We start from the raw sequence: 27,638 nt of genomic DNA on the forward strand, positions 1-27,638 counted from the left end.
AGCATCTCTCCCCTCTTGCTCGAGCGGTAAATCTAAGGGAAGTACCTGGGAAAGATTCTGGACCCTGAAAGGGGCAGCCAGACCCTGCAGAAGGGCAGGAGGGGGTCTCAGCCATGCTCTCACCAACAGAGCCCCAGGACCCAGGGGGGCCCTTCTCTTGAAACCTAAGGGCGTGTGGGTCTTTGCCCCCCAACCCACATGCCACCCCAGGCCTACTTCTCTAACCAAGAGTGAGCTCCTCCCTGGGACTGAGCAGGGGCAGCTCCCCCAGCAGTTAAACAGGCAGGCACAGCAAGAGGTTAGGAGGCCAGGGACTGAAATGAGGACAAGGCTCTGACAAGTTTAAAACATGTATTTAAAATACAATTTATAAAATGCTTAATCTGCCGACTCAGGAGCCCGCGGTGCGGGGTGGGGTGGGGTAGGCAGCTGCCCGCTAGACCAGCAGAGCAGGACTGCAGGGGTGCGGCCCTTCCTCCCATGCCCTTCTGTTCAGACACCCAAGGGGCCCATGTGCACCCCTGGGATCGCACGGCCAGAAAACAGGACCCCAGAGGTTTCCAGAGTCTCTGCTTACCAGGGAGGCTGGGGCAGCCCTGCCGGCCCATCCCTGAGCAGAGCATCCCCACATGGGGCAGAGCAGGGTATGGCTGGGCTGGACAGGGCAGGGCGGGGCAGTGGGCTCTGGAAGGGGCTGATGGTAGCAGATAGGGTGTTGCCTCCTGCCTGCAGGTGGGGAGCACCCTGATTGAGTGGGCTGAGAAGGGTTGGTCACCAGGCCCGGACCCCCAGCTCCTTTGGTTATAGGCTGACATCAGAATAGTGGCTCATGGGAAGCGGTTAGCTGGAAGGTCTGAGGCCTGGCTCACGGGGTCAGGGAGGAGCTGGGGGAAGGGGACAGTACCATGAAGGCAGATAAAGGGGCAGCAGCCTCAGGTTTCTGCCCCCCATCCCCCTGGGGTTTTCCAAGCCAAAGCCTGCAGCTTACTTTAAAAAAAAAAAAAAAAAAAAAAAAAAATTTAAAAAAAAAAGCACTTAAGGAAAGTTACAGACAACTACCAAAAAAACAAAAACAAAAAAACAAAACAAAAAAAACAAAAACAACCCACACACAAAATCCAAACCACTCTCCCATCTCCCCTCCCGCCTCCCCCCAACACAATACAGTTCATTTTCACTTTTTTCTTTCTTTTTAAAATCTTGCCTGCCACCTCTCCATCTGGGAAGCCAAGGGTACGACCGCTGGTGGCTGGTGGCAGGCACACAGCGGGCAGAGCCGCATCTTTGGCCAGAGGGAGGTGGGAACACCCGTCCCTACTCCATCGTCAATCCACAGACGCCCATCAGCCAGCCTTCCCATTGGCTCCCACTAGGGGAGGGGTGGGCAAGAACAGGTGGTCCCGACGGCTGCGCATTGGCACTCCTGGCCGTGCCACCTGGCCTACCTCTGTGCCCGTCTCCAACTGAAAGGACGGTCTCATCTTGGGCCAGAAACCACTATTACATGAGGGACGGACACTATACATCTAGAATGAGGAAACTCGGTCAGGGCAGGGGAACTACAAAGACAGCAGCCAACTTTCTCCCTTGCCCACTCCCGGAGGGAATCCCTCCTCAGAACGGCCCATGGGCACAACCCAACGCCCTGTGGGTTCTCCATGACTGAAGTTCTGTCCCAGCTCTGCTCGCGGACAATTTCCTGGCTTCTCACGGTTGGTTATAAGGCTGTGCTATGGACTAGCTGCTGCTTCGACAGGCAGCCGGCCCTTCCTAAGCGGGAGGTGCAGCGGGCTTGCTGGGCCCGGCCTACATTCCCACAGGGCAGGGCTGAGAGCCAGGTGAACCAAAGGCGGAGTGAGCCTGCAAAACCGTGCTTGCCACCTTGGCCACCACAAGCTGCCCTAATCACAAAACGTCATACCGCCCACTCCAAAACTCATCCACTGAGCGGGGAGGCCATCCGGCTGGCTGAGGGATAAGGCGCAGTGCAACGGAAGAGACCAGAAAGCCTGAGAGGACCCAGATTGTACACACACACAGCTGCTCTGGGCAGGGCCCTCTTAGCCTCTTCCACCTTAAAGGGCCAAAGCAAATCTCTAGGCTCCAGGGACAGAGGGGGAAACTGACTTCATTCCAAGCCCCCGCTCCAGAAAAATGGGTGAAGGGTCGCCTGGGTTTATGGGAAACCAGTCTGTCATCACCAATCTTTGCAATGCACAGCGTGCCTTTTCCCAAATGTATTCAGAATGGTCTGCTCCCAAGGTAGTGATTTCACAAAGGAAATGTACCAGGAACGGTTACTGAGCTGGTGCCATCCGCAGAGACGGTGCTCACAGACCCTCCGGAGCGGGAAGATCTCTCCACCTTCCGAGCACACTAGGCAGGAGGCGCAAAGTCCTGGAGCCACTCTCTCCTGGCTCTCCTTGTGCTAACAGCCAAACACCGAGCAAGTCTCACACCCCTTACTTCTGAGCTCGGAGTGCATCTCAGTCCCTGCTCCCTTCTAGAAGGAGCAAGCCTGGCTGGCAGGGAACCGCCCTGAGGGGTATGGGAAGGGGAAGTCTTCACTTTCCCTAACTCCCAGAATACTAGAGGTGGGGTTAGCACCCTCCCCCAGGCTCTCTGAGCCTGTAGAGCTAGCCCAGTCTCAGATAGGGCCAAGATGCCCCTGGGACTCAGCTGGGGGAGGGAGGTATAGGCATGGGGTGCTCATCTGTCCTGGGGGCTGCAGAGCCCTGCCCCTTTTCTGGGCGGCAGTAGGAATACAGAAGCTAAGCTCACCAAAAACCGATTGGTTAATGTTTCTAGTGAATTTCCCAGAAACATTTTTAAGTAGACTACCAAACTACCCTTTCTCAATTAAAAATTCATTAAACTGCTAAAACCCCTCCCATGCACTTTTTCTTGCAAATCAGAGATTTGTATAAACAAACAAAAAATAGGAAGGAGAAAAAAAAAAAAAAAAGAGGATATTTTCAAATGGAACTTGCTTTTAAGTGATGAAAGACATGCACTTGGGGGTGGGTGGCGGGAGTTCTCATCTGTGTTTTGAAATCCCAAAATTAATGAGCATGATAAACTGTTATTGCTGGCACTGGCTTTACCCCAAGTGGCCAAGTGGCACTGTCTGACTCTCTACTGAGTCCTTTGCGGGTCCCCCCAACCCTCCCCTAACCCCCACCCTTTCCCTTTCCATTGACTTGGGACAGCCCTTATAGACGTGCCAATCACAGTGGGAAGGGGGGGGGAAGGAGGGAGGTCACAGTGCATGGGGTTCAAGGTCACAGTGGGCGGAGCAAAGGGGATCACAGTGCAAGTAAGTCAGGTCGTTCCCTCTGCTCAAGTCCAGCTGTCTGCCACGGCAGTGCGACCCGTGGCGGACGACCCAAGAGGCGGTGACGGCGGCAGCGGCAGCATCCTTTCCTGCACGCATTTATCTGCGTTGTTTGAAGCCTTGTGACCCATCTGGACCCAAAGGCTGTCTGATCACATTATTGGGCTGCCTGCTGTCCTCGGGTTGGGAGATCCTGGTTGGCCTGGAGGGAAGAAGATCAGAGGGAGGCCTGAAAAAGGACATCAAAGAGGTCCCCAAATCTTTTTTTTTTTTTTTTTTTTTAACTTTTTTAACGTTTATTTATTATTGAGACAGAGCGTGAACGGGGAGGGGCAGAGAGAGAGGGAGACACAGAATCCGAAGCAGACCCCAGGCTCTGAGCAGTCAGCACAGAGCCCGACGCGGGGCTCGAACCCACGAACTGCGAGATCATGACTTGAGCTGAAGTCGGACGCTTAACCGACTGAGCCACCCAGGCGCCCCAAAGACGTCCCCAAATCTTAAAACCAAATCTTAAAACTGCAGCTGGGGCAGAGGCCAAAGTGGCTATCAGCCAACTCTGGCTCCCTGACCTCGCCTCTCTGACATGTGGACTCAGGGAGCCTTGTTCCAAGCTGGGAAGCCCCCGTGGGTAGGTGGGGCAGGTGGTGTACATTCACCTTGAGTGCTAACAGCGCTTCTTCCCCGAATCTAGAGGGCAAGGGGAGCGCTCAAGGGCCCATCTTGTCCAGAGGCAGTGACCTCAGGCAGCTCAGCCCCCACAGAATCGTGTGGCACAGACCTGTCAGAGTATCAAGCAGAGGTGAAGCCCCCAAAGCAAGAGCTCAGCAGAGGGATCCAGCATCAGCCACTGCCGCCCTCTTGCTTCTCTCCAAATTATGAGGTTAATGGTTGACTCCTATTGACACAGAAGACTAAAAGGGAACAGACTTTTTCTACTCTGCCAAGTGAAGGCTTAGAGAAGAAAAGTCTATCAGACTAATGGAGGGATGGGAAGAAGGTGCAAGCCCCAGAACAGCTAGCCCGAGGAGGCCTCCCAAAGTCGGAAAGAGGCTATTTAAAAAAAAAATTTTTTTAACGCTTATTTATTTTCGAGACAGAGAGAGACAGAGCATGAACGGGGGAGGGTCAGAGAGAGAGGGAGACACGGAATCTGAAACAGGCTCCAGGTTCCGAGCCATCAGCCCAGAGCCTGACGCGGGGCTCGAACTCACGGACCGCGAGATCGTGACCTGAGCTGAAGTTGGACGCCCAACCGACTGAGCCACCCAGGCGCCCCAAGAAAGAGGCTATTTTAACAAATACTGCTTTAGCTTTAGCAAGAGGTGACACGTTTACATAATGCAACCTCTAGGACTGCAAAGAAAAAAGTGCCAGGGACGAAAAAGGATTCAGAAAATCCATAAAACATTACAAAGAGCTATTCTGAGACCCAGAAGATAACATCTAAGCACTTCACGGGGCACCATCCACTGTGCGAGGTGAGGTTCTCAGAATGCCACGCTCATTTACTTGTACAACGAGTTGACGGGGCAGGTACTGTGTCATCCCATTTCCCCCATACGTTGTTAGGCTATGAGGGGACAGAGAGGTCAGGCAGCCCTAAGTGGAAGGAAATGGCAGATTCTGACCCAAAGTCCATGCCTTTAACCTCCATGCCACACCGCCCCCCCGGTGCCTGCAGAGGCAGCCCGCCAGCAAACCACAGCCTCAAAGCTTGCGGTCCTGAGCCAACGCAGCAGACACTGAACTTGCCCACCAGGCCAGGGCCGGCAGCTGGAGCCGTCCTGGTTCCAGCCCCGATTGTGCCTGCTTCTCATTCCTCCACGTGCAGCCAGGCCGCCCCCCCTTCTCCCCTGTAAGGTGGTCGGGCAGAGTGGTCGATGGTCAGCCCTGCCAGCTACACTCACCTGTCGAGGATGGGTTTTTCCTGTTCCTCCTCGGGGCTGGCACTGCCCAGGATCCGCTTCCGGGCCTCGGCGTACTCTGCCTCCCGCTGTGCTAGGGACTTGACAGGAAGGGCTGGCCTGCTGGTGGAGTTGGGGCTGCTGACCACACCGTTGCTGGTGGGCCTCTTGAGGATGCGGATCTGTGGAGGGGGCCCCGTGGGAAGGCTATCGTCCTGAATCACAATGGGCACTTTGGGAGGAGATTTGGATTTCCTGCTGACAAAGAGCAAACAGAGCTTCACAAGTCCTACCCCTGACTTCGGAGGCCCCATCCACGTCCCTCAACCGCCCCCATCACCTTCCCCTCCCTCCTCCTAATTCTACCCGCTGTTCTCTGGCCTCAGACCAGACAGCAGAACTCTCACTCCTGGGCGTCTCAAAAGAGCAACCTTGCCACAAGCTCACGTCGTCCTCAGGCCTGCTCCTCAGACCTCACCCCAGGCAAATGGGGCGGGAGCACCATCTCATTCTGGGACTTCTACACCCGGGTTCACAGTCGCACCAACCACTGTTTGCCCCTGTGGCAAAACATTTCGTGCCCAGAATCCAATGGTGTCAGTTAAAATCCCGACTTCCCTACACACAGAGCAGAGTGTAACAGGCTGGCGTAGCAGGAGCCCTTAGCTTAGGGGTCAGCAAAGTGTTCGCTCCAGCCACAGCCTTCCACATGTGCCCACACCAGTCAAACACTACAAAGGAGCCCACTCCACCGTCCCTGCCTGGCATCAGGATAGGATTTACCAAACTGCCTCAGCCTTCTGGTAAGTGACCTGTGCCTCCCAGAGACCAGCTACACCAGACAACTGGGTCATCTCTCCAGAAGAGGTTCTGAGCAGAGACACCTCCCTCACCCGGGCTCTCTGGTATCCTGGACGCGGCGGGGCTGGGGTGAAGGACGATCCCAGAGACAGTGCTTGACATTGCTCAGAGGAGAAGCACTGTCCAAGGCTGTTGGGTGTGCACATCAGGCAACGAGTCCACAGGAGAGGTGGAAAACAACACAGGAAGAGGGAAAGAAACGAAAGCCACAAGAGAAAAAAGGGATCCGGGCAGGAGTGACCACCTCTCAGTAGCCACAAAGACCCTCCCCAGAGCAGCCAACTAGCTTCTCTTCAGAACCAAACAGCCTGCAGGGGGCCTGTTTTCAGAGCCACGGTTGTCAGGAGGGGAAGGAGCTGGTGAACTCAGCTGCCGCCAGGGGAGGTCCCGGGGGGGGACAGGAACAGTGTGGCAAGGGGACTGTAACCAGACTTCAGTGCAGCTGCTGAGACGAGCAGACAGACAAGGAGCCAGCAATCTGATCAAAGAGGCAGGAAGCCAGGAAACTAGCAGGCAGGCAGGGCACCCCGGCGTCCCCTGGGGAATGATAAGTCCAAGAGGTCCTCTCCTCCTCCTCCCTGTCGCTAGTCCCTGTGGGAAGCCAACAGGTTACCTAAGCCCAAAGTCAGACTGCTGAGGTCAATTTCACCTGCTCTGAAACCCGCCTTCTCCCCTGTCGGGGGGTGGGGGTGGGGGTGGGGTATCCTTAATAAGTCTTCAAGAATTTCTGAGCATCTTTTCTTCCAGAATACCCCCACAATGCCCTTAGCCACCACGTCACAGAGGGCCCAGAGAAATCATCTGCCCAATCTCGTTATGTCACAGAGAAAGAAACTGGTGTCCAGAGGGCAAAACAACTTGTCCCAAACCTCAGAGCAACTGGAACACAGCCAGGCCTAAAACCTAAGTTTTCTGACTCACCACCTCCCCACTTTCTACCAGACCACCTCACACAGGGTACCACGAAGTCAGAAGGCAGATGCGACACTCCAGCCTTACTCTCAAAGCCTCAAACCACCATGTCCTTGAGGGACACGCTCAGAAGCCTGCCCGGGAGCCTGCCCTGCTAAACCTAATGGCCACCTGGACAATACCACTGACTGCCCAGCTCTCACACGGCAGAGCATGAGCCCTCAGACCAGACAGCAGCCTTACCTCTCCTTTTGTGTGATCTTCAGTTTTTTTTCCAACCGTCTGTCTATTTCCTAGAGGAAAAAAATGTATATAAAAAGTGGAAAAAAATCTCTCTTAGATAAAAACTTATGTCTTTATTTTCAGAGCTAAGGATGGTGTCCTCTGACCAGGGACATTACTGTTTCCTTTGAGGTAACGGATGCAGACCTCCCTTTACTAGACTCTGGGGCTCGGGAACTGACTCCCTGAGGGTTCATCTCCCTCCATCCCCATGGCCACGGTGATAGTTCTAGACCTCATCATGCAGCTGGGTTCTTTGTATAGCTTCCAACTAGTCTCCTAGCCTCCAATCTGTCCTTCGCAGAGCCACTCAAGTCAACTTTGTAAACACAAATCTGGTTGTTTCCCCATTAAAACCCCCTAGACCGCTTGTCAGATCAAGTCCAAGTTCCTAAGCACGCCTCACCCACACCTTCCTTTATCTTCTGTTCCTGTTTTACATCACTGTGAAACTGAACTGTTACTAACCCCCAGAACCCCGCACGCTGATCCACCTTCCCTTTGCCAACTTCCATTTCTCCTGCGACACCCAGCCTGATGTCTGCCTCTCCTTGGTAAAGTCTTCTCTGGTCCGGTACAGTTAATCACCTGCTTCTCAGACATAAGCTCTCCCTCTTCTACATTCCTTCATAATCACATGTATCACAAATGTATAGCCTCCCCCCCCCCCCCCCCCCCCCCCGTATGGACTTGAACTCTGTGACTAGCACCTAGCCAAAGGCCCAGAACAAAACAGAAGTCTCACATCTGGGACACTGGACAGCAGTGAGCCCTCAGGGCCAGGAACTCTGATGCCTCCACGCCCTCATGCACAAGGGTCTGTACACTGGACAGGGGAGCTGTGCATAGAGCAAGCACCAAACCTTCAGGCCCCTTGGCTGTCTCACTGCTTTTTCTTACAAACATCCCACTCAGCTGTCCTCAGTGAGGACAGCACCATTCAGCTACTGAAGAAGGAAAAAACCGTATGAAACAATTAGGTTCTCTCTCTGAAAAAAAGACTTATTATCAGAGTGGTTCTCAACCAGGGGTGGTTCTGCCCACCACAAGACAATTTAGCAATGTCTGGAGACGCATCCCCCCCACCCCCAATACTAGAGGGGACGTGCTACTGGCACCCAGTGGGTAGAGTCCAGGATGCCATGCTGCTAAAATGGTACAATGCACAGAACAGCTCCCGCAGCAAAAAACTGCCTAGCCCCAAATGTCAGTAGTGCTGAGGTTGAGAATCTTGACTTATAGGGTATACAGGATTTTCAAAGTTGTTGTTAACTTGCAAAATGTTAAGAATCACTGCCTTAACTGCCAGTCAAGTCTCTGAAATGCATGGAGATCCACCCCAGGGCCCAGTGCGTAGCCAGTTTTCAGGAATGTTCCCCATGTCCTGAAAAGGGCTATATTCTACAGTTGATGGGTACGGTTCAAGCTAGTTAACTATAATGTTCAGAACTTCTAAATTCTTGCTGATTTGCTACGTGTATCGACTCCGGAAAAAAAATCAAAGATTATCTTCTAGTAACTTGTCCCATTTGTTACTATGAAATGATCTTCTTTGCTTTAAAATCTATTATTTAAACTCATAAACATGGAGAACAAACTGAGGGTTACGGGAGGGGGGATGGGCTAAATGGGTAAGGGGCACTAAGGAATCAATCTACTCCTGAAATCATAGTTGCACTCTATGCTAACTAATTTGGATGTAAATTTTAAAAAATTAAAAATAAAATTAAAAATAAAAATAAAAGATAAATTTAAAAAAAATCCATTATTTAATATTAATAAAGCCATGCCAAGTTTTCTTTTGGTTAGTATTCCCTGGAACGTTTCCCTATTTTCCTTCTCATCTTTCCATGCTCTTACTTTTGTCTCCTTCTTATAAACACTGTGAAGCTGGACTAACCATACAAAGCCAGATTTCAATCCAGTTTGACACTGACGTTCATTCTGATAGGTGCTGAGCTGTGTTTATATGTTTTTGTTTTTATGACATACCCCAAATGTATTAAGGCAAGCACAACGGACTGCATTCTGAGGATCCCCTCAACTCCCTGGAGGGGCTAGGAAGCCACTAGATGGAAAACTCACTCAAGCTTGGAACCCAGGCTGGCACTCAACAACTCTAATGACTGAATGGAAAAGGGACACGGAGATTGGGAGAACAGCCTGGATGTTTCCTGTGAACTAACAGACATGCAAAGAGAATCCACGCCCACAGCATGGTCTGTGTCAGAATTAATTGTTCTAATTTTTTTTTTTAATGAATACCAGTGTTATAACCTGAGTAGATACTATGTCTCATATTAGTCTGATGTCTATTACCATTTAAGGACTTTTCAAGGCCTTCTTCAAGTAACTCACAGTTTTAAAACTCCACAGTGTTATCATTTTGCTCCAATCTGAAAATGACACTTCCTACTCAAGTGTCTCCATCATAAATGCAAGGTTTAACATCTGTGGGATTTAGAGGCCTTCAGACAAGGTCAGAACCAAATGCCTCCACGGTCCAGGCAGCAGAGCCTTGGCTTACAGGGCCAGAGCAAGACCAAACTCAAGATTTTCATGGGAAAGCTCTACATTTTTAAACTTTATTACATGAACTCTCACTTTCATATTATGATGAGGGCCAAGTAAGGCATATAGGCAAAGGAGCCTAACACAGGAGTCTTTTTTTTTTTTTTTTTTTTAACTGTGGTAAAATGAATACACATTACTTTAGTTGAATCTGAGAGGCCCCATCCAGGAGACTCTCAGGAAAACAAACTGCTTCCTTTTTTTCCCTACGGCCTCCGGGAAGACAGAATCTGCCCATGCCCAGCAAATGGAGCCTGGGTAGAGAAAAGCCCTTCAAGAGGGCATTATGTATGGACCATGTATGAGTAAATGGGCCTCTGTCCCCAAATTAGAATGTAACCAGCATCCCTGGCATATAATATAAGCTACTGGCTTTAGAAATAATGACCTACGTCTGGGGCGCCTGGTTGGGTCAGTCGGTTGGGCATCCGACTTCGGCTCAGGTCACGATCTCACTATTTGTGAGTTTGAGCCCCACCTAGGGCTCTGTGCGGACAGCTCGGAGCCTGGAGCCTGCTTCGGAGTCTGTGTCTCCCTCTCTCTCTGCCCCTCCCCTGCTCGTGCTCTGTCTCTGTCTCAAAAATAAATAAAATCATTAAAAAAAATTTAGAAATAATGACCTATGTCAATATAATACTTTAGGATTGTCAAGACGCTTCCCCCAAACACTCAGTTCCGGTCACACATCCCTGGTTTGATGGACAAAAGAGCTTTTATCCTGTTCTGTCAGATGAAGGTGATATGGCTCAGGGAGGTTAAGTTAACATACTCAACGTCACAAAGTAGTAAATCGTAGAGGCAGCCCAACACCTAGGGCCTTTTGGGGCCCTGCCTGATGCTGCTACAACCCCACAAGCGCTTGAATCCCTGGAGATGGTAAAGCCATTGGACGCTGGTCTTCTCTTCCTCATCTCCCCTGAATTCCACACTGCTCTCCGGCACTCCAATAACTAACACTCCCTTCAAGCTCCATCACATCAGGCAGGATGGCTTATCAGAGCTGAGGACGAATTCTTCCATCGGATTAGAGAACGGGATATAAATCCCAACAGCTTCGGTAGAAAGCTGATCCTGACTACGTCAGGATGGCCAGCTGGACACCAGTGTGCCCAGAGCTGGCCCCGCTAAGAGGGAGTGCCCTGCCCGCAAACGGAGAGGGCACTGCAACTCCCTCTGGAGTCTATCCAGGTATCATGAGTCAGTCCATTCTCTTTTTGGACAAGGCCTTGCAAGGGATCTGCTCTGTCTCGTGCTCTGAAGAGCTGCACCAAGCCAAAACTTTCCTACCGGGTACGCTGCAAGGAGAATGCTTGTCTTCTCCAAAGATGCAACAGCCCAGTGGAATCCAAAGGCCCCACAATGCTGTGTGAGGAAGCATCTGGATGTGGACCCAACAAGAAACCTTATCACCTAAGAGCACCTTCTCTTTTCATGAGGATGAACAGAACTCTGGCCCAAAGTCAAGGCTTCTGTGTTAGAGGCTCAACCTCCACAGGTAGTGAAAGAAACCCATACATAAGCTTATCACTCTATGACTTCTCAGAGCCACGAGGGGTCACCAGGACACAAGGCAAGTGTTAGAGCATAAGCATATCAGAGGTGAGGTGCTAAGAAAAGTTTGATTTCCCATGACTTTTCCTGGCTATTTTTTGCCAAGTAGCACTGAGTAGACTCCAGAAGACAATGTGCTGTGTTCTGATGATGGGGCGGGGGGTGGAGGGGGGGGGGGTGGTAAGGGGTCTCCTCTTTGGGTCAAAATCCTAAGCAAAAGGTCTGCTGTTGCAGGGGCACCTGGATGGCTCAGTCGGTTAAGTGCCTGACTCTTGATCTCGGCTCATGACCATGAGGTCACGATCTCACGGTTTGTGGGATTGAGCCCTGCATCGGACTCTGTGCCGGCAGCATGGAACTTGCTTGGGATTCTCTCTCCCTCTCTCAAAATAAATAAACGTAAAAAAACAAACAAAAAACAAAAATGGTTTGCTATTACTAAACACAGGTATCACTTGCCCTGTGGGGCTACATCTCTACAAAAATGAGGTAAACCCTTCTTGGTCCGAGAGAACAAGCAAAACCAGAAGGAAAGGAGTGGAGGCAGGAGGTCGTGAAGAAGCACAGTGGGGAGCAAGGTAGTTGTGGACAGCACTGGTCCTTTGTGGGAGGCAAAGGAGAGGCCACGGCCACAGGTGAATGAATCAGACACAACACCTGCAAATTCGACTCACCTGAGGGAAAAAGCACAGCCTCAATGGCTGCTGATGCCCTTAACCTTGGAACGCTCACACTTGTGAGCCCCCTCACCCCCAGAAAGCTGGGGAACAGAGGCATATGAAGGGAAGAGCAGAGAAGGGACACCTCAGCCTAATCTGTTACGCAGCCACCTCTTTCAAAAGGAACAAAGGAGACACGAGGATCGGGATGAATGTGCAAGGGGAGGCAGGTTACAGTGACAGATTCACTGCTGTGGCTCTAAGAGGGGAATGAGAAAGGAAAAAAAAGAAAGGTGAGAAGGGGAGCGAAGTGGAAGAAAGGCAAAGGAGAGAAATAAACAGGCTACTCTGGGCCTTGGGGCAAATTACAGCAAGTTCAAGTTCATCATCATCACAGCCATACTCTCAGACCTGAATATTCAAGAAACAGACTTTATCAGTTTACCTAGGGGTGATGGATGAAGCCCTGGGGGACTGACTCAAACTAGCCAAACTTGGGGTGCTTGGGTGGCTCAGTGGGTTGAGCGTCTGACTGTTGATTTTTGCTCAGGTCATGATCCCAGGGTCATGAGATCGAGCTCCACAACGGGCCCTATGCTTAAGATTCTCTCTCTCTCTCTCCGGGCACCTGGGTGGCTCAGTCAGCTAAGTATCCGACTTTGGCTCAGGCCATGATCTCATGGTTTTTGGGTCTGAACCCCACACATCAGGCTCACTGCTTTCAGTGCAGAGCCCGCTTTGGATCCTCTGCACCCCTCTCTGCCCCTCCCCCGCTTGAGCGCACACTCTCCCCAAAATAAATGAAAACAAACTAGCCAAACTCACAATAGACAGCAAACAAACCCACATCCTCTGCTACACGGTGCCCCGCCCTTTCTGGTGCCTGACCTGCTGCTGTCCACTCCCAGCCTCCCCCCAACTCAGTGCCAAAGACGCTGATTATCCTGCTCCTCTACCGCACCCCCTCCTCTGATAACCAGAATCCTTGCTCACCAGTGCGACGAACACAACTTCTAAGAATTCAAGAAACCTTGTATTAAATGGAGGTTCCTGGCCCTGAGTTAGGACATAACCTCTTTTTATCACCCAAAGTTACTATTTAAGTGACTTTTCTCAGATGATTTGCTTCTCTTTGTCAGTTTCCATTTCAGAAGATGACATTTTCTGATTTTCTCCTCAGGCTCTCCGTGAACCACTGTGTCCCACAGGCTTGTCTGGTCGTGTCCCGCTATCCCACACTGGGGAGCACACGTCCACAGACACTGGGGGAAATCTAAGAAGAGACTGAGCCCTGGGTACAGGGTTTCTCTCAGAACTGGAGCCTGACAGATCCTGACGAACATAATGACACCGTTTCAGCAAAACGCAGAGAAGATGCTGGGAAGAAGGCAGGCCTCGTTCCAACATGTGTGGCCCTGAACTCCCAGCACGGACGACAGTGCCAGGCTGGGCCTGGTCTCCGGAAGTCTTGGGCAGGAACTCAGCACCCACTCCCCTGGCTACAGGGCCTTCTGTGTCCCCAGCAAGGCACCTGTGTCTCCCAGATCACGCATCTGGATGGGATTCTGCCTATTCCTGGGAGAGCCTCAATTTCACTTAGGAGGGAAGCACAAGAATTCACAGTTACAGACAGCAAAATCTGGTTTAACACTATCAGATAAAACGGGGTGTACTTTTGGAGCACACCGCTGGCCATTTCAAGTCCAGGCGTGCGATCCACACACTTTTCCAAACCACCTTCACACCAACTCTGTTAACTCTCTGTTTCAGCCCCTGCCTTGTTTCTCTACGTCAGTGCTGTGGCAGTGGACAGTGCTTCATCTACTGACCCTGGCTAACCCAGGGAGAGAAGCCCCCAATGTCTTACCACTCCAGGTTTGATTCTACAGCGATGTTTCATTCAGGAACATAGTCAGGTTCAAAACACTAACTCAACTCCTGGGCAAACATGATTGATTAAGTCAAAAAAAAAAAAAAAAAAAAGCTTTTTGCTGGTTGGCTCAGCCAGTGGGGCATGCGACTCTTATCTTGGGGTTGTGGGTTTGAGCCTCAAGTTGGGTGCAGAGATTACTTAAAAGTAAAATCTTGAGGAAAAAAAAGTAAAATCTTGAAAAAGGCAGAGTTCAGAAGTTGAGAGACCAGACATCCGGGCCATGATTTCATCAGTTGCCCTTTTTTAATACAGACAGGTTAGTCTGTTTGAAGGAACACAGAACACTCCTCCCTTCTCTGCTACTCCCACAGCAAGGAAAACATTCCACATTAAATGGGTCACTGTGGGGGCACAGGATAGTTTTAAAATTCCCTCCCTAAGGAAGTCTACACTTTGTTAATGTATCTCAAAAGCCATTGTCCTTTTGCTTCACTGTGACAAAAAAAAAAAAAAAAAAAAAAGAAAAAGAAAAGGAAAAAGAAAAAAGTTGGAGGCAAGCATTTTGTGGCAAATTGACTGTAAGGTAGGAGACGTGCCAGATGCTGGATGCCCAGAGATAAGGCAACCTCTGCTGAAGAGGAGAGCCCAGCCAGGAGGGAGAAGACTGGTAGGGAACCACAGTCGCTGTGCTAGCTGTACAGACAGCACTGTGGAGAGAGAAATGGGGAGGTGGTGAACCTGTTAGGAGTCAGAGAAAATGGCAGAGACCTAAAGAACAGACTTTCAAGAAAAAGAGAGAGGCACAGAAACATTGGGGAGAAAGAGGATGAAAACATGAATAGAGGGAAAGGAAAATGGGGAAAAAAAGGGACCCCAAATAAGAGATAACTTCAACTGAAATCCATTGGATATTACTTGAGCTGCATTCAGCAAAGGTCTTTATTAGCTGGTATCCATGCAACTTGAAAAGCTGCTGCAGAAAGCCAGCTACACTTTCCAGGACCAGCAAGGTACAAATTTGAAGAAACCAGGGGCTCCAGAAAACCATGAAGGGCTTGGGGGTGTGGGGAGGATATGCTGCAGAGACAAAACAATTCTCACTTGCTTGGAAGGGAAGCCACTTCCCACTTTCCTTCCCAAGTTTTCAAGGCTTTCAGGAGCTCTCTGCACCTGCCCAGGAAGAGGAAATCCTTTGGGCACATTTTCCAGCCACGCCACCCGGTCCAGTGGCCACTGCCACACGTGGCTGGTGAGCACTTCACACGTGGTCAGTCCCAACTGAGATGTGCTGTAAATGCCGAATGCACAGCAGACTTCCCAGACTTATGACGACAAAAAAAAAAAAAAAAAAAAAAAAAAAAAAAAAAAAAAAAAGGTGTAAAACAGCTCATTAACATATTTTCAATATTGATTATGTGCTGACCGTGATACTATTTGGGGTATGCTGCATTCTATTTAAAATATTCAGGGGCGCCTGGGTGGCTCAGTTGGTTGAGCGTCCAACTGCAGGTCATGAACTTGCAGTTTCTGGGTTCGAGCACCAGGTTGGGCTCTGTGTCTCCCTCTCTCTCTGCCCCTCCCCTGCTCGTGCTCGCTCTCTCTCTCTCTCTCTCAGAAATAAAATAAACATTAAAAATTTTTAATCTAAATATTGAAATTACTGAATTTGAGCCAGAGTGCCTGGCTGACTTAGTTGGTAGAGCATGCGACTCTTGATCTCAGGGTTGTGAGTTCAAGACCTATGCTGGGTGTATAGAGATTACTTAAATAAATAAAACTTAAAAAAATATTAAAATCCATTCCACCTGTTTCCTTATACTTTTTAAATGTGGCTTTGGGGAAGTTTTAAATCACACGCGTGGCTAACATGGTACTTCGCTTAGACAACACTGCTTGAGATACAATCTTAGAATAAGATGTATCTGTTATACATTTAATGTTTCAGCAACTAGCTGGGGCGCCTGGGTGGCTCAGTCCATTGAGCGTCTGACTTCGGCTCAGGTCAGGATCTCGCAGTTGGTGAGTTCGAGTCCCGGGTCGGGCTCTGTGCTGACAGCTCAGAGCCTGCAGCCTGCTTCGGATTCTGTGTCTCCCTCTCTCTGCCCCTTCCCTGCTCATGCTCTGTCTCTCTGTCTCTCAAAAATGAATAAACGTTTAAAAAAAAAAATTCAGCAACTAGCAACTGAGCACCTTAGGGACCCAAGAGGCAAGGGGCATGCCGTTTACTGATGTGCATATCCTACTGTGGCGGGTCCTGTCATTTTGGTGTGCCAGCAACCAGCACTCGCCCGGTGCCCAACGTTCAGCCCAGGCCCTGCTCTAAGTGACACTCACAACTTCATCAATCTTGCTCTCTACACGCCCCCCGTCCTGCTGAAACTTGCAGCCGGAGTCACCAATGACCTCAACGGTCAATTCCACACCTTCACTTCACTCAGCCTCTCAGCAGCGTCCAACACTGCTCGCTGCTCCCTCCTCAGAGTACTGTCCATCCCAGCCTGCCGGTCCCCTCCCAGCTCCCTGGTAGCTCCTCTCATGCCCACAGTTAACGTTCCCTGTACAGGACAGGCTCCTCTTCCTCTCCAGGCCCCCGAGGTTGGAGAGTCTGCACCTCCCCTCCTCTGTGACTCCGCTGGCTGATTTGGCGGTGTCATCTGGTTCCACGGCCTTCCACACATCAGTGGGTGTACGGCTGCCGACTCACCACCCCCACTCCGATTTCACAAGGGACCTAAACTCCCCAGGCCCCAAACCAAACTCTTGACTTCATTCACTCACCCAAGCCTGCTCCTCCCACACTCCCTCTCCTCACCCCGCTTCAGCTCTGATGTCTTTCATCCCCCACGTCGGTTCTACCTGCAAAACAGATCCCGAACTTTCTCAACGCTTCTGCTACTGTGACCTCCCTCGTCCAAATTACCACAGCCCTCGAAAGGACAGCTGAAATGGCATCTTCAGTCCGTGTTCCCACTCTTGCCCTTACAGTTTATTTTACACGTAACAACCAGAATGAATAATCCTTTTGAAAACCAAGTCAGCCTCTGCTCAAAACCCTCACATGGCTTCCTATTTCAAGGTAATACCCACCACAGCCTACTAGCCTCTAGGGGATCCGGCTCCCTGCTACCTCTGGGCCACGCTGTTCCTCAAATAAAACAAGCATGCTCCAGCCTCAGGACCTTTGCACTTGCCGTTCCCTCTACCTGGAACGCATTTCCACCAGCTTCTTCTGCACACTTGCTTTCTCACTCCCTTCAGGTCTCTCTGCCTATCTTTACTGAGGCCTTCTCTGACCTTCCTGCCCCTGCACTCCCCACACACAATGGCACCTCTGCCAGTCATTTTCTACGTTCTTTATCTCTCTTGTTTTTCTTCATTGGGTGCGTATATAAAACATTATTGTTTACTGTCCATTTTTCTCCACTAGAAAGCAAGTTTTAGGAGAAGAAAGTTCTTTCACTACAGTTGTCCATAGCTCCTAAAACAGTACCCAACACATGAATTATGAACCATCCTGTGAAACAGGGATTCTAGAGATACAGCCCCATTTTGGGGTGCCTGGGTGGCTCAGTAGTCAGTTAAGCGTCTGGTTTCAGATCAGGTCATGATCTTGCGGTTAGTGAGTTCGAGCCCCGCATCAGGCTCTGTGGTCTCAGCTTGGAGCCTGCTTTGGATCCTCTGTCCCCCTCTCTCTTCCCCTCCCTTGCTTGCACCCCCTCTTTCAAAAGTAAACATTAAAAGAGGGGCGCCTGGGTGGCTCAGTCAGTTAAGTGTCCGACTTCAGGTCATGATCTCACGGTGAGTTCGAGCCCCACGTCAGGCTCTGTGCTGACAGCTCAGAGACTGGAGCCTGCTTCAGATCCTGTGTCTCCCTCTCTCTCTGCCCCTCCCCCACTTGTTCTCTGTCTCAAAAGTAAGTAAAATGTTAAAAAATTTTTGTTTAAAAACATTAAAAGAGAGAGAAAGATAGCCGCATTTTACAAATGATTTAGAAACCAATTCTGAGAGGTTATGTACTTTGACCGTGGTTCCACCACAGTACGGAGGGGAGCCAGAATCTGAACTGGGTCTATCTGGGTCTGAACACAGCAACACTACCTGTGTTCCCAGTAAGAGCTGAGGCTGCCACACGCATTTGTCAGCAGTAGTGGCGGTGGCAGCACACTCCAAGCACCTGCTGCAGGTGTGTGTACGGAAGTCTCTGGCCCTCCCTTCACCACCTCACCCTCACCATAATCCATGGGACATACAACAGCCGTGCTGCATGCTCAGTGGTTAAATGACTTGCCTAAGGCCACTCGACTTGTAAGTGACAAAACTGAATCCTAAACGTCAAGAGGAGGAAGCAAAAACGTTCAGGAGTGGCTAGTGGGTGGCCACAGGAACTACGAAGGTAGGATAAAGGCAGACAGGGAATACCACCCTGCCTGCTCTGCACCCCAGGCCAGGCCAGGGCAAGCTGAGGGGTTCTAAGGAGGGGCTACAGCAGTGGCAGACCACAACAAAGTCCAGACCTTAAGTCTGCGAAGAAGTCCCCTAAAGGAAACAATTCTTCAGTACAGACCGAGTCTGGTGATATAGACGTAGCCCAGGATGGAGGGCCTGGAAACTGAGAACTGCAATCTTGAGACACTGTTTCCTTCTGCTTCCAGTGCCTCTTCAAAGAGTCTCCATGGGGGAGGGAATCCATACAACCCTTTAGCTTAAAAGCGCAGAACAGGCAGGAGGGGGAGTAGGGTGGCGAGCCCTGTCCCTGGAATAAAATAATGGGTAGAATCTAACGGGGCTCCCCTTTCTCTACGCTTGTTGTCCCTTACAATTCAAAGAAAACTGTGTATTAGTTCTCAGGGGGAGCAAGAAAGAGACCTCTCAGCCAGTCTTAGGAACCTGCCACTCTAACCAGGCAGAGACTCTACTGGAGTGGCTGGGGAATGCCCTCACGCTCACGGCCACCGTACTCGCTACCCCAACATCCGCCTGTGTGCTCCATTTAACCCTCACTGCCAGGCAAGGGGGATTTTATTAGCCCCAGGTGACAAAAGAGGAAAAGGAAGTTGAGAGAAAGGTAGGCAGTGATCTGCCCAAAACCAGACCTGGCAGGCACCTCAAGAGTCAGCCTCGCCTTCGGACTTCTGTTACTGCCATGGATGGAGGAAATGGGTCACTAACTGGCAGAAGTGACCTGCTCTTTCCTCCTTTTATAAAGACAGCAAGGCTCCTCTCCCAGGAGGAAATACAATGCATTTGGACACTGGGGGATGGAACAAAGTCATTCTTACCTCCTCCCTATACCACCAGGAAGTTTCATCCAAAGGCCCAAGGGCCCTGTCATCAAAGGCTACTTAGAATCATGGCACTAAGCAGGGGCAGCAAACACAATGCCTCCAGGTCGAGCCAATGAAGTAAGCAGGAAGGATCGCAAGAGGTCGCACAATACATAAAGTGGGGACTACAGAGGACGGGAGAACAACCAAGGCCCAGGGAAAAGCATTCAAATTCAATATATAAACGAAGCGTGCACCCCGCGAAAGTACATAGGCTGAATACCCAAGAGCCGCCAGTCTGCAACTACAGATACAGGGATCCTTAAGATAGCAAGCAGAGTGGTTAAATCTTCTCAAGAGATCTGAGCAAAAGATATTTATATTATCTCTTTTCACTTGGCCAGATGTTATTTCCCAATTATGATCAAGATTTCAACGAGCATGTCATTTGCAGTCACTGTTTTTAGTGTTACATCGACAGCAGGGGTGCCTGCCTGGCTCAGTCAGTGGAGCATGAGCCTCTTAAACTTGGGGTCAGGAGTTTGAGACCCACATTGGGTGTGGAAGCTACTCAGAATTTTAGGGGCACCTGGGTGGCTCAGTTGGCTGAGCGTCTGACTTCAGCTCAGGTCATGATGTCGTGGCTTGTGGGTTCAAGCCCCGCATTGGGCTCGATGCTGGCGACACACAGCCTGCTTTGGATTTCCTGTCCCACCCCTTCTTTCTGCCCCTTGCCCGCTTGCACTCTCTCAAAAATAAATAAATCTTTAAAAATAAAATTAAAGTTAAAAAAGTTTTGTTTTGTTTTAAATTTAAAACAACTGATAGCAACTGTGTCCTTTTGGCTCTTGGGAACCAAATTCAAGTTTCTCAGAGACAAGAAATTTATCAACTCATCATCAGACTACAGAGGCAGAAGGTCAATCCCAGGTGAAACAAATAACAATACTTCAAAGGAACTAGGAACTAAACATCCTAAAGCAGTTAACTGGTTAATTATCTGCTGAAACGCAAAGGTAAACAAACAGTCCAAAAAGGTCCCTAAGAGTGTGGGCTCAGGATGCCAGTAGCTGAGCTGAGACCGACCAAGTGACTTCCTCTCTCGGACACTAGGAATAAAAACACCTACGCATCACCAGGTCACGGAGACTGACTGGGATAATGAATGTGAAAATGCGCTCCGCAAAGCCTGTAGTGAGCCCTTAAGACGCTATCTAAGAAGTCCTTCCAAAAGGGGCCAGCGGGATTTGGGAGTCTGTGTGGGCTTACGGGCAGAGCCCACTCACCAATGAGATGTGCAACTGGGTGGCAAAAACAGCACTGAGAGCTGGAGGGTCACAAATGCTCGTACTGGGCCAAGAATATGCCAAATGCCAGAGCATAAGGGCTGAGAATTTGGCTCTCAAGGTCCAGGGAGAGTGAGGACAAACTTGACTTCTCCAGACTCGAGTTCGAACAGTCTAAGGATCACAACCCTGAAGAATGCAATTTCAACCGTACATATTATTCCTTTTAGGAAAGAATGACTGTAATTTCCTGTGTTCATTTTATAAGGGAAAGAGTTTTGGGTGCAGGGAGGGGATGACTTACTGGGAGGGACATCTTGAAATGTTTTAACCTCAGGGATAAGATTTTTTATCTACATAAAGACTGAGGTCAGGATTTGTTGCTAATTTCTGCGGTGGTGGGTTTTCACCTCTGTCTTCCCATCAAACATCCTGCATGGAGCTCAACGTTACAGAGAAGGATGCTTGGTAGAGGCTACCAGTTAAAAACCCTTCAGCAAGAGAAATCTCTATGGTTACTACTTCACACACACACACACACACACACACACACACACACACACTCTTCATTCTGTATTTTGGCCACAAACGCAAGTAGCTAAACTCAGTCTTCTCCTAGGAAACCAAGTCAGTAACTGTCCTGACAGAAAATAATTTCTATTCCTGTGGGGCAAGTGTGCAGGAAAGAACAACCCACTCCTTGGTGAAGGCTTCTACCTGATACAGCCAGAAATGGACATTACCTGTGGGGAAGCCACTGCAGTATAAGGGTGGAAACTGGAAAGAAAGATGGAGCCCCAAGAATACATCTGAGTCATCAGATCTAGACAACAGTGCCTTTTCTCTTGCAGGGATTTACCAAAAGCTTTACAGACATACACTAAGTTCTCTCCTGTTGTAGAAGTTAAAGCAAGTAGGCCTGTGACTGCATCTCCAGCCCACAGCAACCATGGCAGCTGTCTCAAACACCTAGAGCATGCTGGGAACAGGCCCCCCAAGCAGCCTCAATGAAAGGAGCAGAGGGGTTACTAGTGAAAAGTGCATGACGGTTTCTTTGAAACCATAACGAAACAGACCTGTTTCCAGAATCACAAGGACAGACTGCTCAGCATGATCATGTCTCAACCGGCCAAATGCTTTACAGAAGGCTGCTCTGAGCATATCACAATCCTTAAGACCCAATCTTCCCAGAAAGAACTGGAACAGCTTAGAAATGGCTCCTTCAGGGGCGCCTGGGTGGCTCAGTCGGTTGGGCTGCCGACTTCGGCTCAGGTCATGATCTTGCGGTCCGTGAGTTCGAGCCCCGCGTCGGGCTCTGTGCTGACCGCTAAGAGCCGGTAGCCTGTTTCGGATTCTGTGTCTCCCTCTCTCTCTGACCCTCCCCTGTTCATGCTCTGTCTCTGTCTCAAAAATAAATAAATGTTAAAAAAATATATAAAAAAAAAAAGAAAGAAAGAAATGGCTCCTTCACAGGCATGGGACACCTGGATTTGTACTTTCTAATACCACAAATCTTAAATGCCTTCTTTACTCTAAGGACAAAGAAATCAACACCAGGTAGCCCCGAAATAACTGTTATCTGCCCACTACCCACAGCTATAGTAAATATTCCATAATGACAGCAGTTACAGGAAGCGCTAAGGACCCCAAAGTAAGGTGCAAGCCATGCTCCAGGAGGGAGAATGGCCTCTTCTCCAAAGAATACGAAGTAAATCAGGCAGCTCTTTCTGCCCATGGGTCCTGTCCCCAAGCTTTAATAAAATCACCTTTTAGCGTGCACATGCACATGCGCGCGCACACACACACACACACAAGAAGTAAATCAAAGTTCTTATCTCTTCAATTAAAATCTATGCCAGGGATGCCTGGATGGCTCAGTTGGTTAAACATCCAACTGTTGACTTGGGCTCAAGTCATGATCTTCTGGTTCGTGGGATCAAGCCCCATGTTAGGCTCTGTGCTGACTGCATGGGGCCTGATTGGGATTCTCTCTCCCCATGTCTTTACCCCTCCCCCATGCAAGCGCTCACACGCATGCTCTGTCTCAAAATAAGTAAATAAACAAATATGCCACTACTCTGCTTTAAAAAAAAAATTAAGCCTTCAAAGCTCTCTTGTGCTGTAAGGACAAAGTCCAAGCTCCCCAGAACCAAATACAATGAGGCCCTTCCCCATCTGGCCCCTGCATACCTCTCTGGCCTCGTCTCTTTCCATTCAGCCCTGCCAAACCCTTACCCCACAGCCAGAAGGAAGTATTTGTAGCTCTCCCAATGCGGCACATTCTTCTCTTGCTGCCTATACACATCCACATTGGCCCTACACTCTACCCACCCCTCCCAGGCTTTCTACGGCTTAATTCAAGTAGTCTGAAACATCACCTTCTTTCTACAAGACTGTCTCTGATCCCAGCTATCGTACCCCATCTATGCCTCTTCTAAAGAAAAGCGCTGCTTTACCCATCTGACTCCTCCACTGGCCTGTGCCCAGTGCCTGATACACAGTAGGTATCTGGAGTTTACTGACACTTTCTTATAGACTTATATGGCAACCAGCATTGCTGATGGGGTAATGTTTAGAGGTTCAGTGAGGGTAGAAAGTAAACATAAATTTGAATTCTTAGTCCAGAAGACAGACTACTCGTCCTTTAACTTAAGATACATTTTCTTCCAATTAGTTACATGACTTGCCTTTGGCAAAGGACAAAAGGCAACTTTGAGATGCAAAGAAATCAGAGAGGCTGCCAAAGCATTATAGCTACCAGTCCAATTCCATTTATGTACCATCTGTCTTCCCCTAGGATCAGGTTAGCCCATTACCAACACGATGGACAAGGTTATGCCTTTTTTTGTTTGTTTGTTTTTTCCCTAAACATGTGAATATATAAAGCTTCAAACTGTCAGAAACTGAGCAAACTGTTGATCTGATTTTTTTTTTTTTTTTTGGCGCACAAAGATGTCTTCCAATTACAAAATGCTCTATTTGTCCCTTGAAATGTGCTTAAAACAAAGGACAGAATTTAGAGTTTGAATCAAAATTAACTCAATTTACATTTTCATTTCTCCCAAAGGCAGTATATTTTTAAAGAAGCATTTCCTTAGTGGGATGTAAGTTATATTCCTTGAATTGTCCTTTGATTGGCAATGTGACTCTTTGGGAGGAAACAGGAAAGGAATAGTTCTATATCAGGTCAGTGTCCACCACATTAACTAACAGCAAAAGGCAGCCAATTTACAGAAAATTTGGAGTATTTCTCAATTTGGAGTCTTCCCCAGAATGACACAATAGGACTCAATATTGAGTATTTTGAAAATATGCAAGAAAAAAAAAAACGATCTCAGATGTACTGACACGTAAGAAATTCCAGGGGCACCTAGGTGGTTCAGTCGGTTAAGCATCTGACTCTTGATTTTGGCTCAGGTCATGACCTCACGATGAGATTGAGCCCTGCAGTGGGCTCTGTGATGATAGCAGGAGCCTGCCTGGGATTCTCTCTCTCTCTCTGCGCCTGTCCTCCACCCCCAACACAGGCAGGTGCGGTCTCTCTCAAAATAAATAAACATTAAAAAACAAAACAAAACCTCCAGTATGACATCAAAATTTTTTCGTGGTGCCGAGGGCAGGGATCACCCAAAAGCCTCTATTTTGAAGGATCAGAACTACCTCCAGATTATATAAAGATTGCGTGTTCACTTAAAAAATTTGTCAACCCCCATTTACTAGTCTTCTCACCATCCAGATTGTTTTTTTGGAAGGGTGAGTGCGTAACACTCATTACCAAGTTTCAGTTGTTAGAAAGGATCACTTGAATGTTAGAAAGGATAACTTTTACATATGCAACTGGCTACATCTGAAAGACACGTACAATCAGTTGGTTTCCCAGTGACGTGGACACAGCACGTCATCCCATCTCTGGCACCCTTCCTTCAAAGGTGCACATTTACAAAACCGTTTGTGAAATTCAAAGAGGGAATCAAATTCAAAAAGCCTTCAAATATAAGCCGAAAGCAAACATATGAAAAAATAAAGGTAATGCCCAACTCCCAAGTCTTCCACAGGTCCCAGGAAGGGAGACAGCAAAATGCTACAGAATGAACTCTGCCTTGGAGTCAGATAGGCTTTGGTGTCAAAACCCAGCTCCCTACTTACTATCCAATCCGTGCGACCTTGCGCAAGACAGGTTATTCTCTAAACTTCAGTTTCCTTGGTTATAAAAGGGCAATAACTAGAGACTGTTTCAGTGGTTCAGTTACATAAAAGATACAGAAGGAACCTGCATTTTGCTCCTATGTCAACAAGGCAAGGTTTGGGTTCCATCTCTGCACCGGGCACTTCTAACATATAGTCAAAAGCGTAGTGGACAAACATCAGAAAGATCTAAGTTAAATCCTACATCCCTGGGGTTCATTCAGCTGTAAAATGTGGGACTGGGCTAGCTGATCCTTATCTGTTCTGAAAAACACAAGTAATCCACAGATTTCTGAATTGATTTTCTGAATTTCTGCATTGATTTTTGTTTTTATTTTCCTAACATGAAAAACTCATGTCTCTTGTAAACAGGTCAGAAAAAACAAAGAAATGTCAAGATGCTCAAGAAACTTATCATTTGAGCCACATTCAAATTACAGGCCAGGCTTTTTTTTCTTTTTTCTTTCTTTCTTTTTTTTTTTTTTTTTTGCAGAAGGGTGTACTTGAAGCATGTCTGAATGCTGCACTCATATTAGTGGTAGGTAATAAATGCCTGTACCCGGAAATTTTGCATTCTATAGCACAAAGTCACTGCTACACACACTGTCCAGCACATAGAGAGACTCAAAAAATGTTTGCTGAATAAACACTCAGACACCTGTTGCTCTCTATAAAATCTTTCAATCGCTCTCCTTACTCAAGTCAAAATCCAAGAAAGATGGTCAGCACATAAGAACTGTATCAAATACCTTCTGAACGAACTAATCCATCAAATTCTTAATTATGCTAAGCGGAAAAACAGAAACACCATGAAAGAAATGCTGAACCACGGGAAAAGACTACGAGCGAAGCCAAGTTTCAACATTCCCGCAGAGATACCCTCTGCAGCCGGGTCAATTTCTCCGCCTCTTCCAGCTCTGATGAGCACCCTCAAAGGCGCTTGGGGGAAAATAAATAAATAAAAACAAAACTCCTGTTCTACCCTAGTACACTCAGCTCTCCGCGCCCCACTCCCAACACATAAACCTTGAAGGTGGAGGTCACTTGAGCCAACACTGAACAGACACGAACGCCGGGAGGCCAAAAGGCTATCTCCGCATCTTCACAAGGGTCACCACTGAACCACAAACTCTGAAAAGACCCAAATGAATCACAAACCTAACAGGATTGGCTCCGGCTGTTTCAGCTTGGGATAAACTATTTCCCTACAGCTTCTAGAGTCAAACAAAAACTCCAAAAGCAAAGTCGAAGGGTCCATTTCCCCCCTCCTCTCCCAGGAATGCGGCTACTTTACAAATCGCACCCCTCCCCCCTCCCCCCCCCCCCCCCCCCGGACTCGGGCAAGTACTCTCCAAGACCTTCGCCCCGGGCTCAGATCGCTGGGTGGGTCCCCGGGGAGAGGGGCTGCCCACCGGGCTTTCGGTTGTTCTGGCGGGGTCCCCGGGAGACCCGCCTGCAACGGGCTCTCAGAGTAAAACTGAAAGAGAAAAAAAAAACCCAGACTCGCCCACCGTGGCGGAAGGCGCAAAGCAATGGGGGATTTTAGCACAGAGTGGAGGGGACCAGAGACGACTCAATTTCCCCTCCTGCCCTCCGCTGCTCTTCTCCGGAGCCGGGCACGCCGCCCCGGTCAGCGCAGCCCCCCCCCCCCCCCCCCCCCGCCGTGTGTCGCTCCTCATCAGAGCACATGAACTTTAAAATGGTGACTCGGGAGGGGGGGTGGGCGGCGACAGGAGAGGAAGGGCCAGAGAGTCCCGGGAAGAGCTAGCGGGCGCGGGGGCCACGCAAAGAGGCCCTGGATGGCGGGTGGGGCGCCCCGGGTGACGCACACGTCGGGGGGGATGTAGGGAAGCGCACCGGGCGAAAGTGGAGGGAGAAATGGAACGCGGCCCCTTTAAGAGGCCTTCACGGCGCTCAAGGACCGGGGGCCTCTCCTCCACGCCCGGCCCGGCGTGTGGGGCCCTTCCTTGGGGAGAACCATCCCCAGGCCCGCTCCCCGGAGGCTTCCCTCACGCCAGGTCCCGCCCGGCCCTGCCCCGCGGCGGCGGCTCCTCCTTACCCCGCTGTCTGCCGCCTCCTCCCAGCTCTCAGCGACCTCCTCATCTTCCATCTTACTCGCCGCTCTCCCTCCTCCCCCACCCCCTCCCCGCGCCTGCGCCCTGAAGCGCGCCTCCGTCGCGGGCGCCGGCACGCAAGGCTTTACTCAATGGACCCCGCCCCTTGCCAAGCCCGGAAGAAGCGCCTGGCCAGCGCCCATGAGCATCGAGAAAGCCATCTTGGAAAAGGGCAGAGGAACCAGAAGGTTGCCATTTTTCTTAAGGGCAACGTGTTAGCTCTTGTACTCAATGAGAGACTCCACGTGAAGTCATCGTCCTGAGTAGGGAAAGTGTGTTCTTTGGAACCATCTTTTCTAAGGGCAGGCAATTACTGAGAACATTTTTTTTTTTTTTAAAGTGACTGGTAATCTTGATGAACTGCAGATGGCGTATTTTTTTTTAAGTTCTTAAAATATTTTTATGCCTCAATAGAGGATGAAAAACATCTGATGCATAACACATTTTATTATTTCTATGTGATAAGGTGAAAATCGTTACAGTTTTTCCTTCACATAAAGCATATTCCAAGCATCTGTTAACTAAAACGGTAGTTTTAGTTGATAATACTGCACCTGAGCTGGCCAACCAGAACCACAAAAGTTCTCCTGAGTCTTCAATGACAGATACAAACATTAGCATTTCCTTAAACATTTATTTATGCATCTTCCTAAACGGTATTCCTGCTTTATTTTTCTACAGTACAGAAGTAGAGACCTTGAACTTTAAAGTTCAACTTTGGACACTTCCAACTTGAACAAGTTTGTGTGATCTTATGCAAGTTACTTGTGGGTTCTGTGCTTCAGTTTCCTCAAGTGTAAAAAAAAAAAAGATAATAATAGTAGCTGCTTCAAAGGTAG

General features: G+C 49.2%; 1 protein-coding gene across 2 annotated transcripts; it reads right to left on the reverse strand.

The window, feature by feature from the left end:
• Positions 1 to 334: 334 nt before the first annotated feature.
• On the reverse strand, positions 335 to 26,813 carry SZRD1 (SUZ RNA binding domain containing 1). Of its 2 annotated transcripts, none has more exons than XM_047869310.1 (4): positions 26,745 to 26,813; positions 7,258 to 7,307; positions 5,245 to 5,499; positions 335 to 3,536 (listed from the first exon to the last, which is right to left on the reverse strand). In XM_047869310.1, the coding sequence occupies exons 1-4, from the start codon at positions 26,793 to 26,795 to the stop codon at positions 3,434 to 3,436; spliced, it is 459 nt and encodes a 152-aa protein (XP_047725266.1). In that variant the 5' UTR covers positions 26,796 to 26,813; the 3' UTR covers positions 335 to 3,433. The 2 variants fall into 2 exon arrangements, with proteins under 2 accessions (XP_047725266.1, XP_047725267.1); XM_047869311.1 differs by having other exon boundaries at positions 5,245 to 5,496; positions 26,745 to 26,810.
• Positions 26,814 to 27,638: the final 825 nt, after the last annotated feature.

Source organism: Prionailurus viverrinus, chromosome C1 (assembly GCF_022837055.1).
Source record: "Prionailurus viverrinus isolate Anna chromosome C1, UM_Priviv_1.0, whole genome shotgun sequence".
NCBI lineage: Eukaryota > Metazoa > Chordata > Mammalia > Carnivora > Felidae > Prionailurus > Prionailurus viverrinus.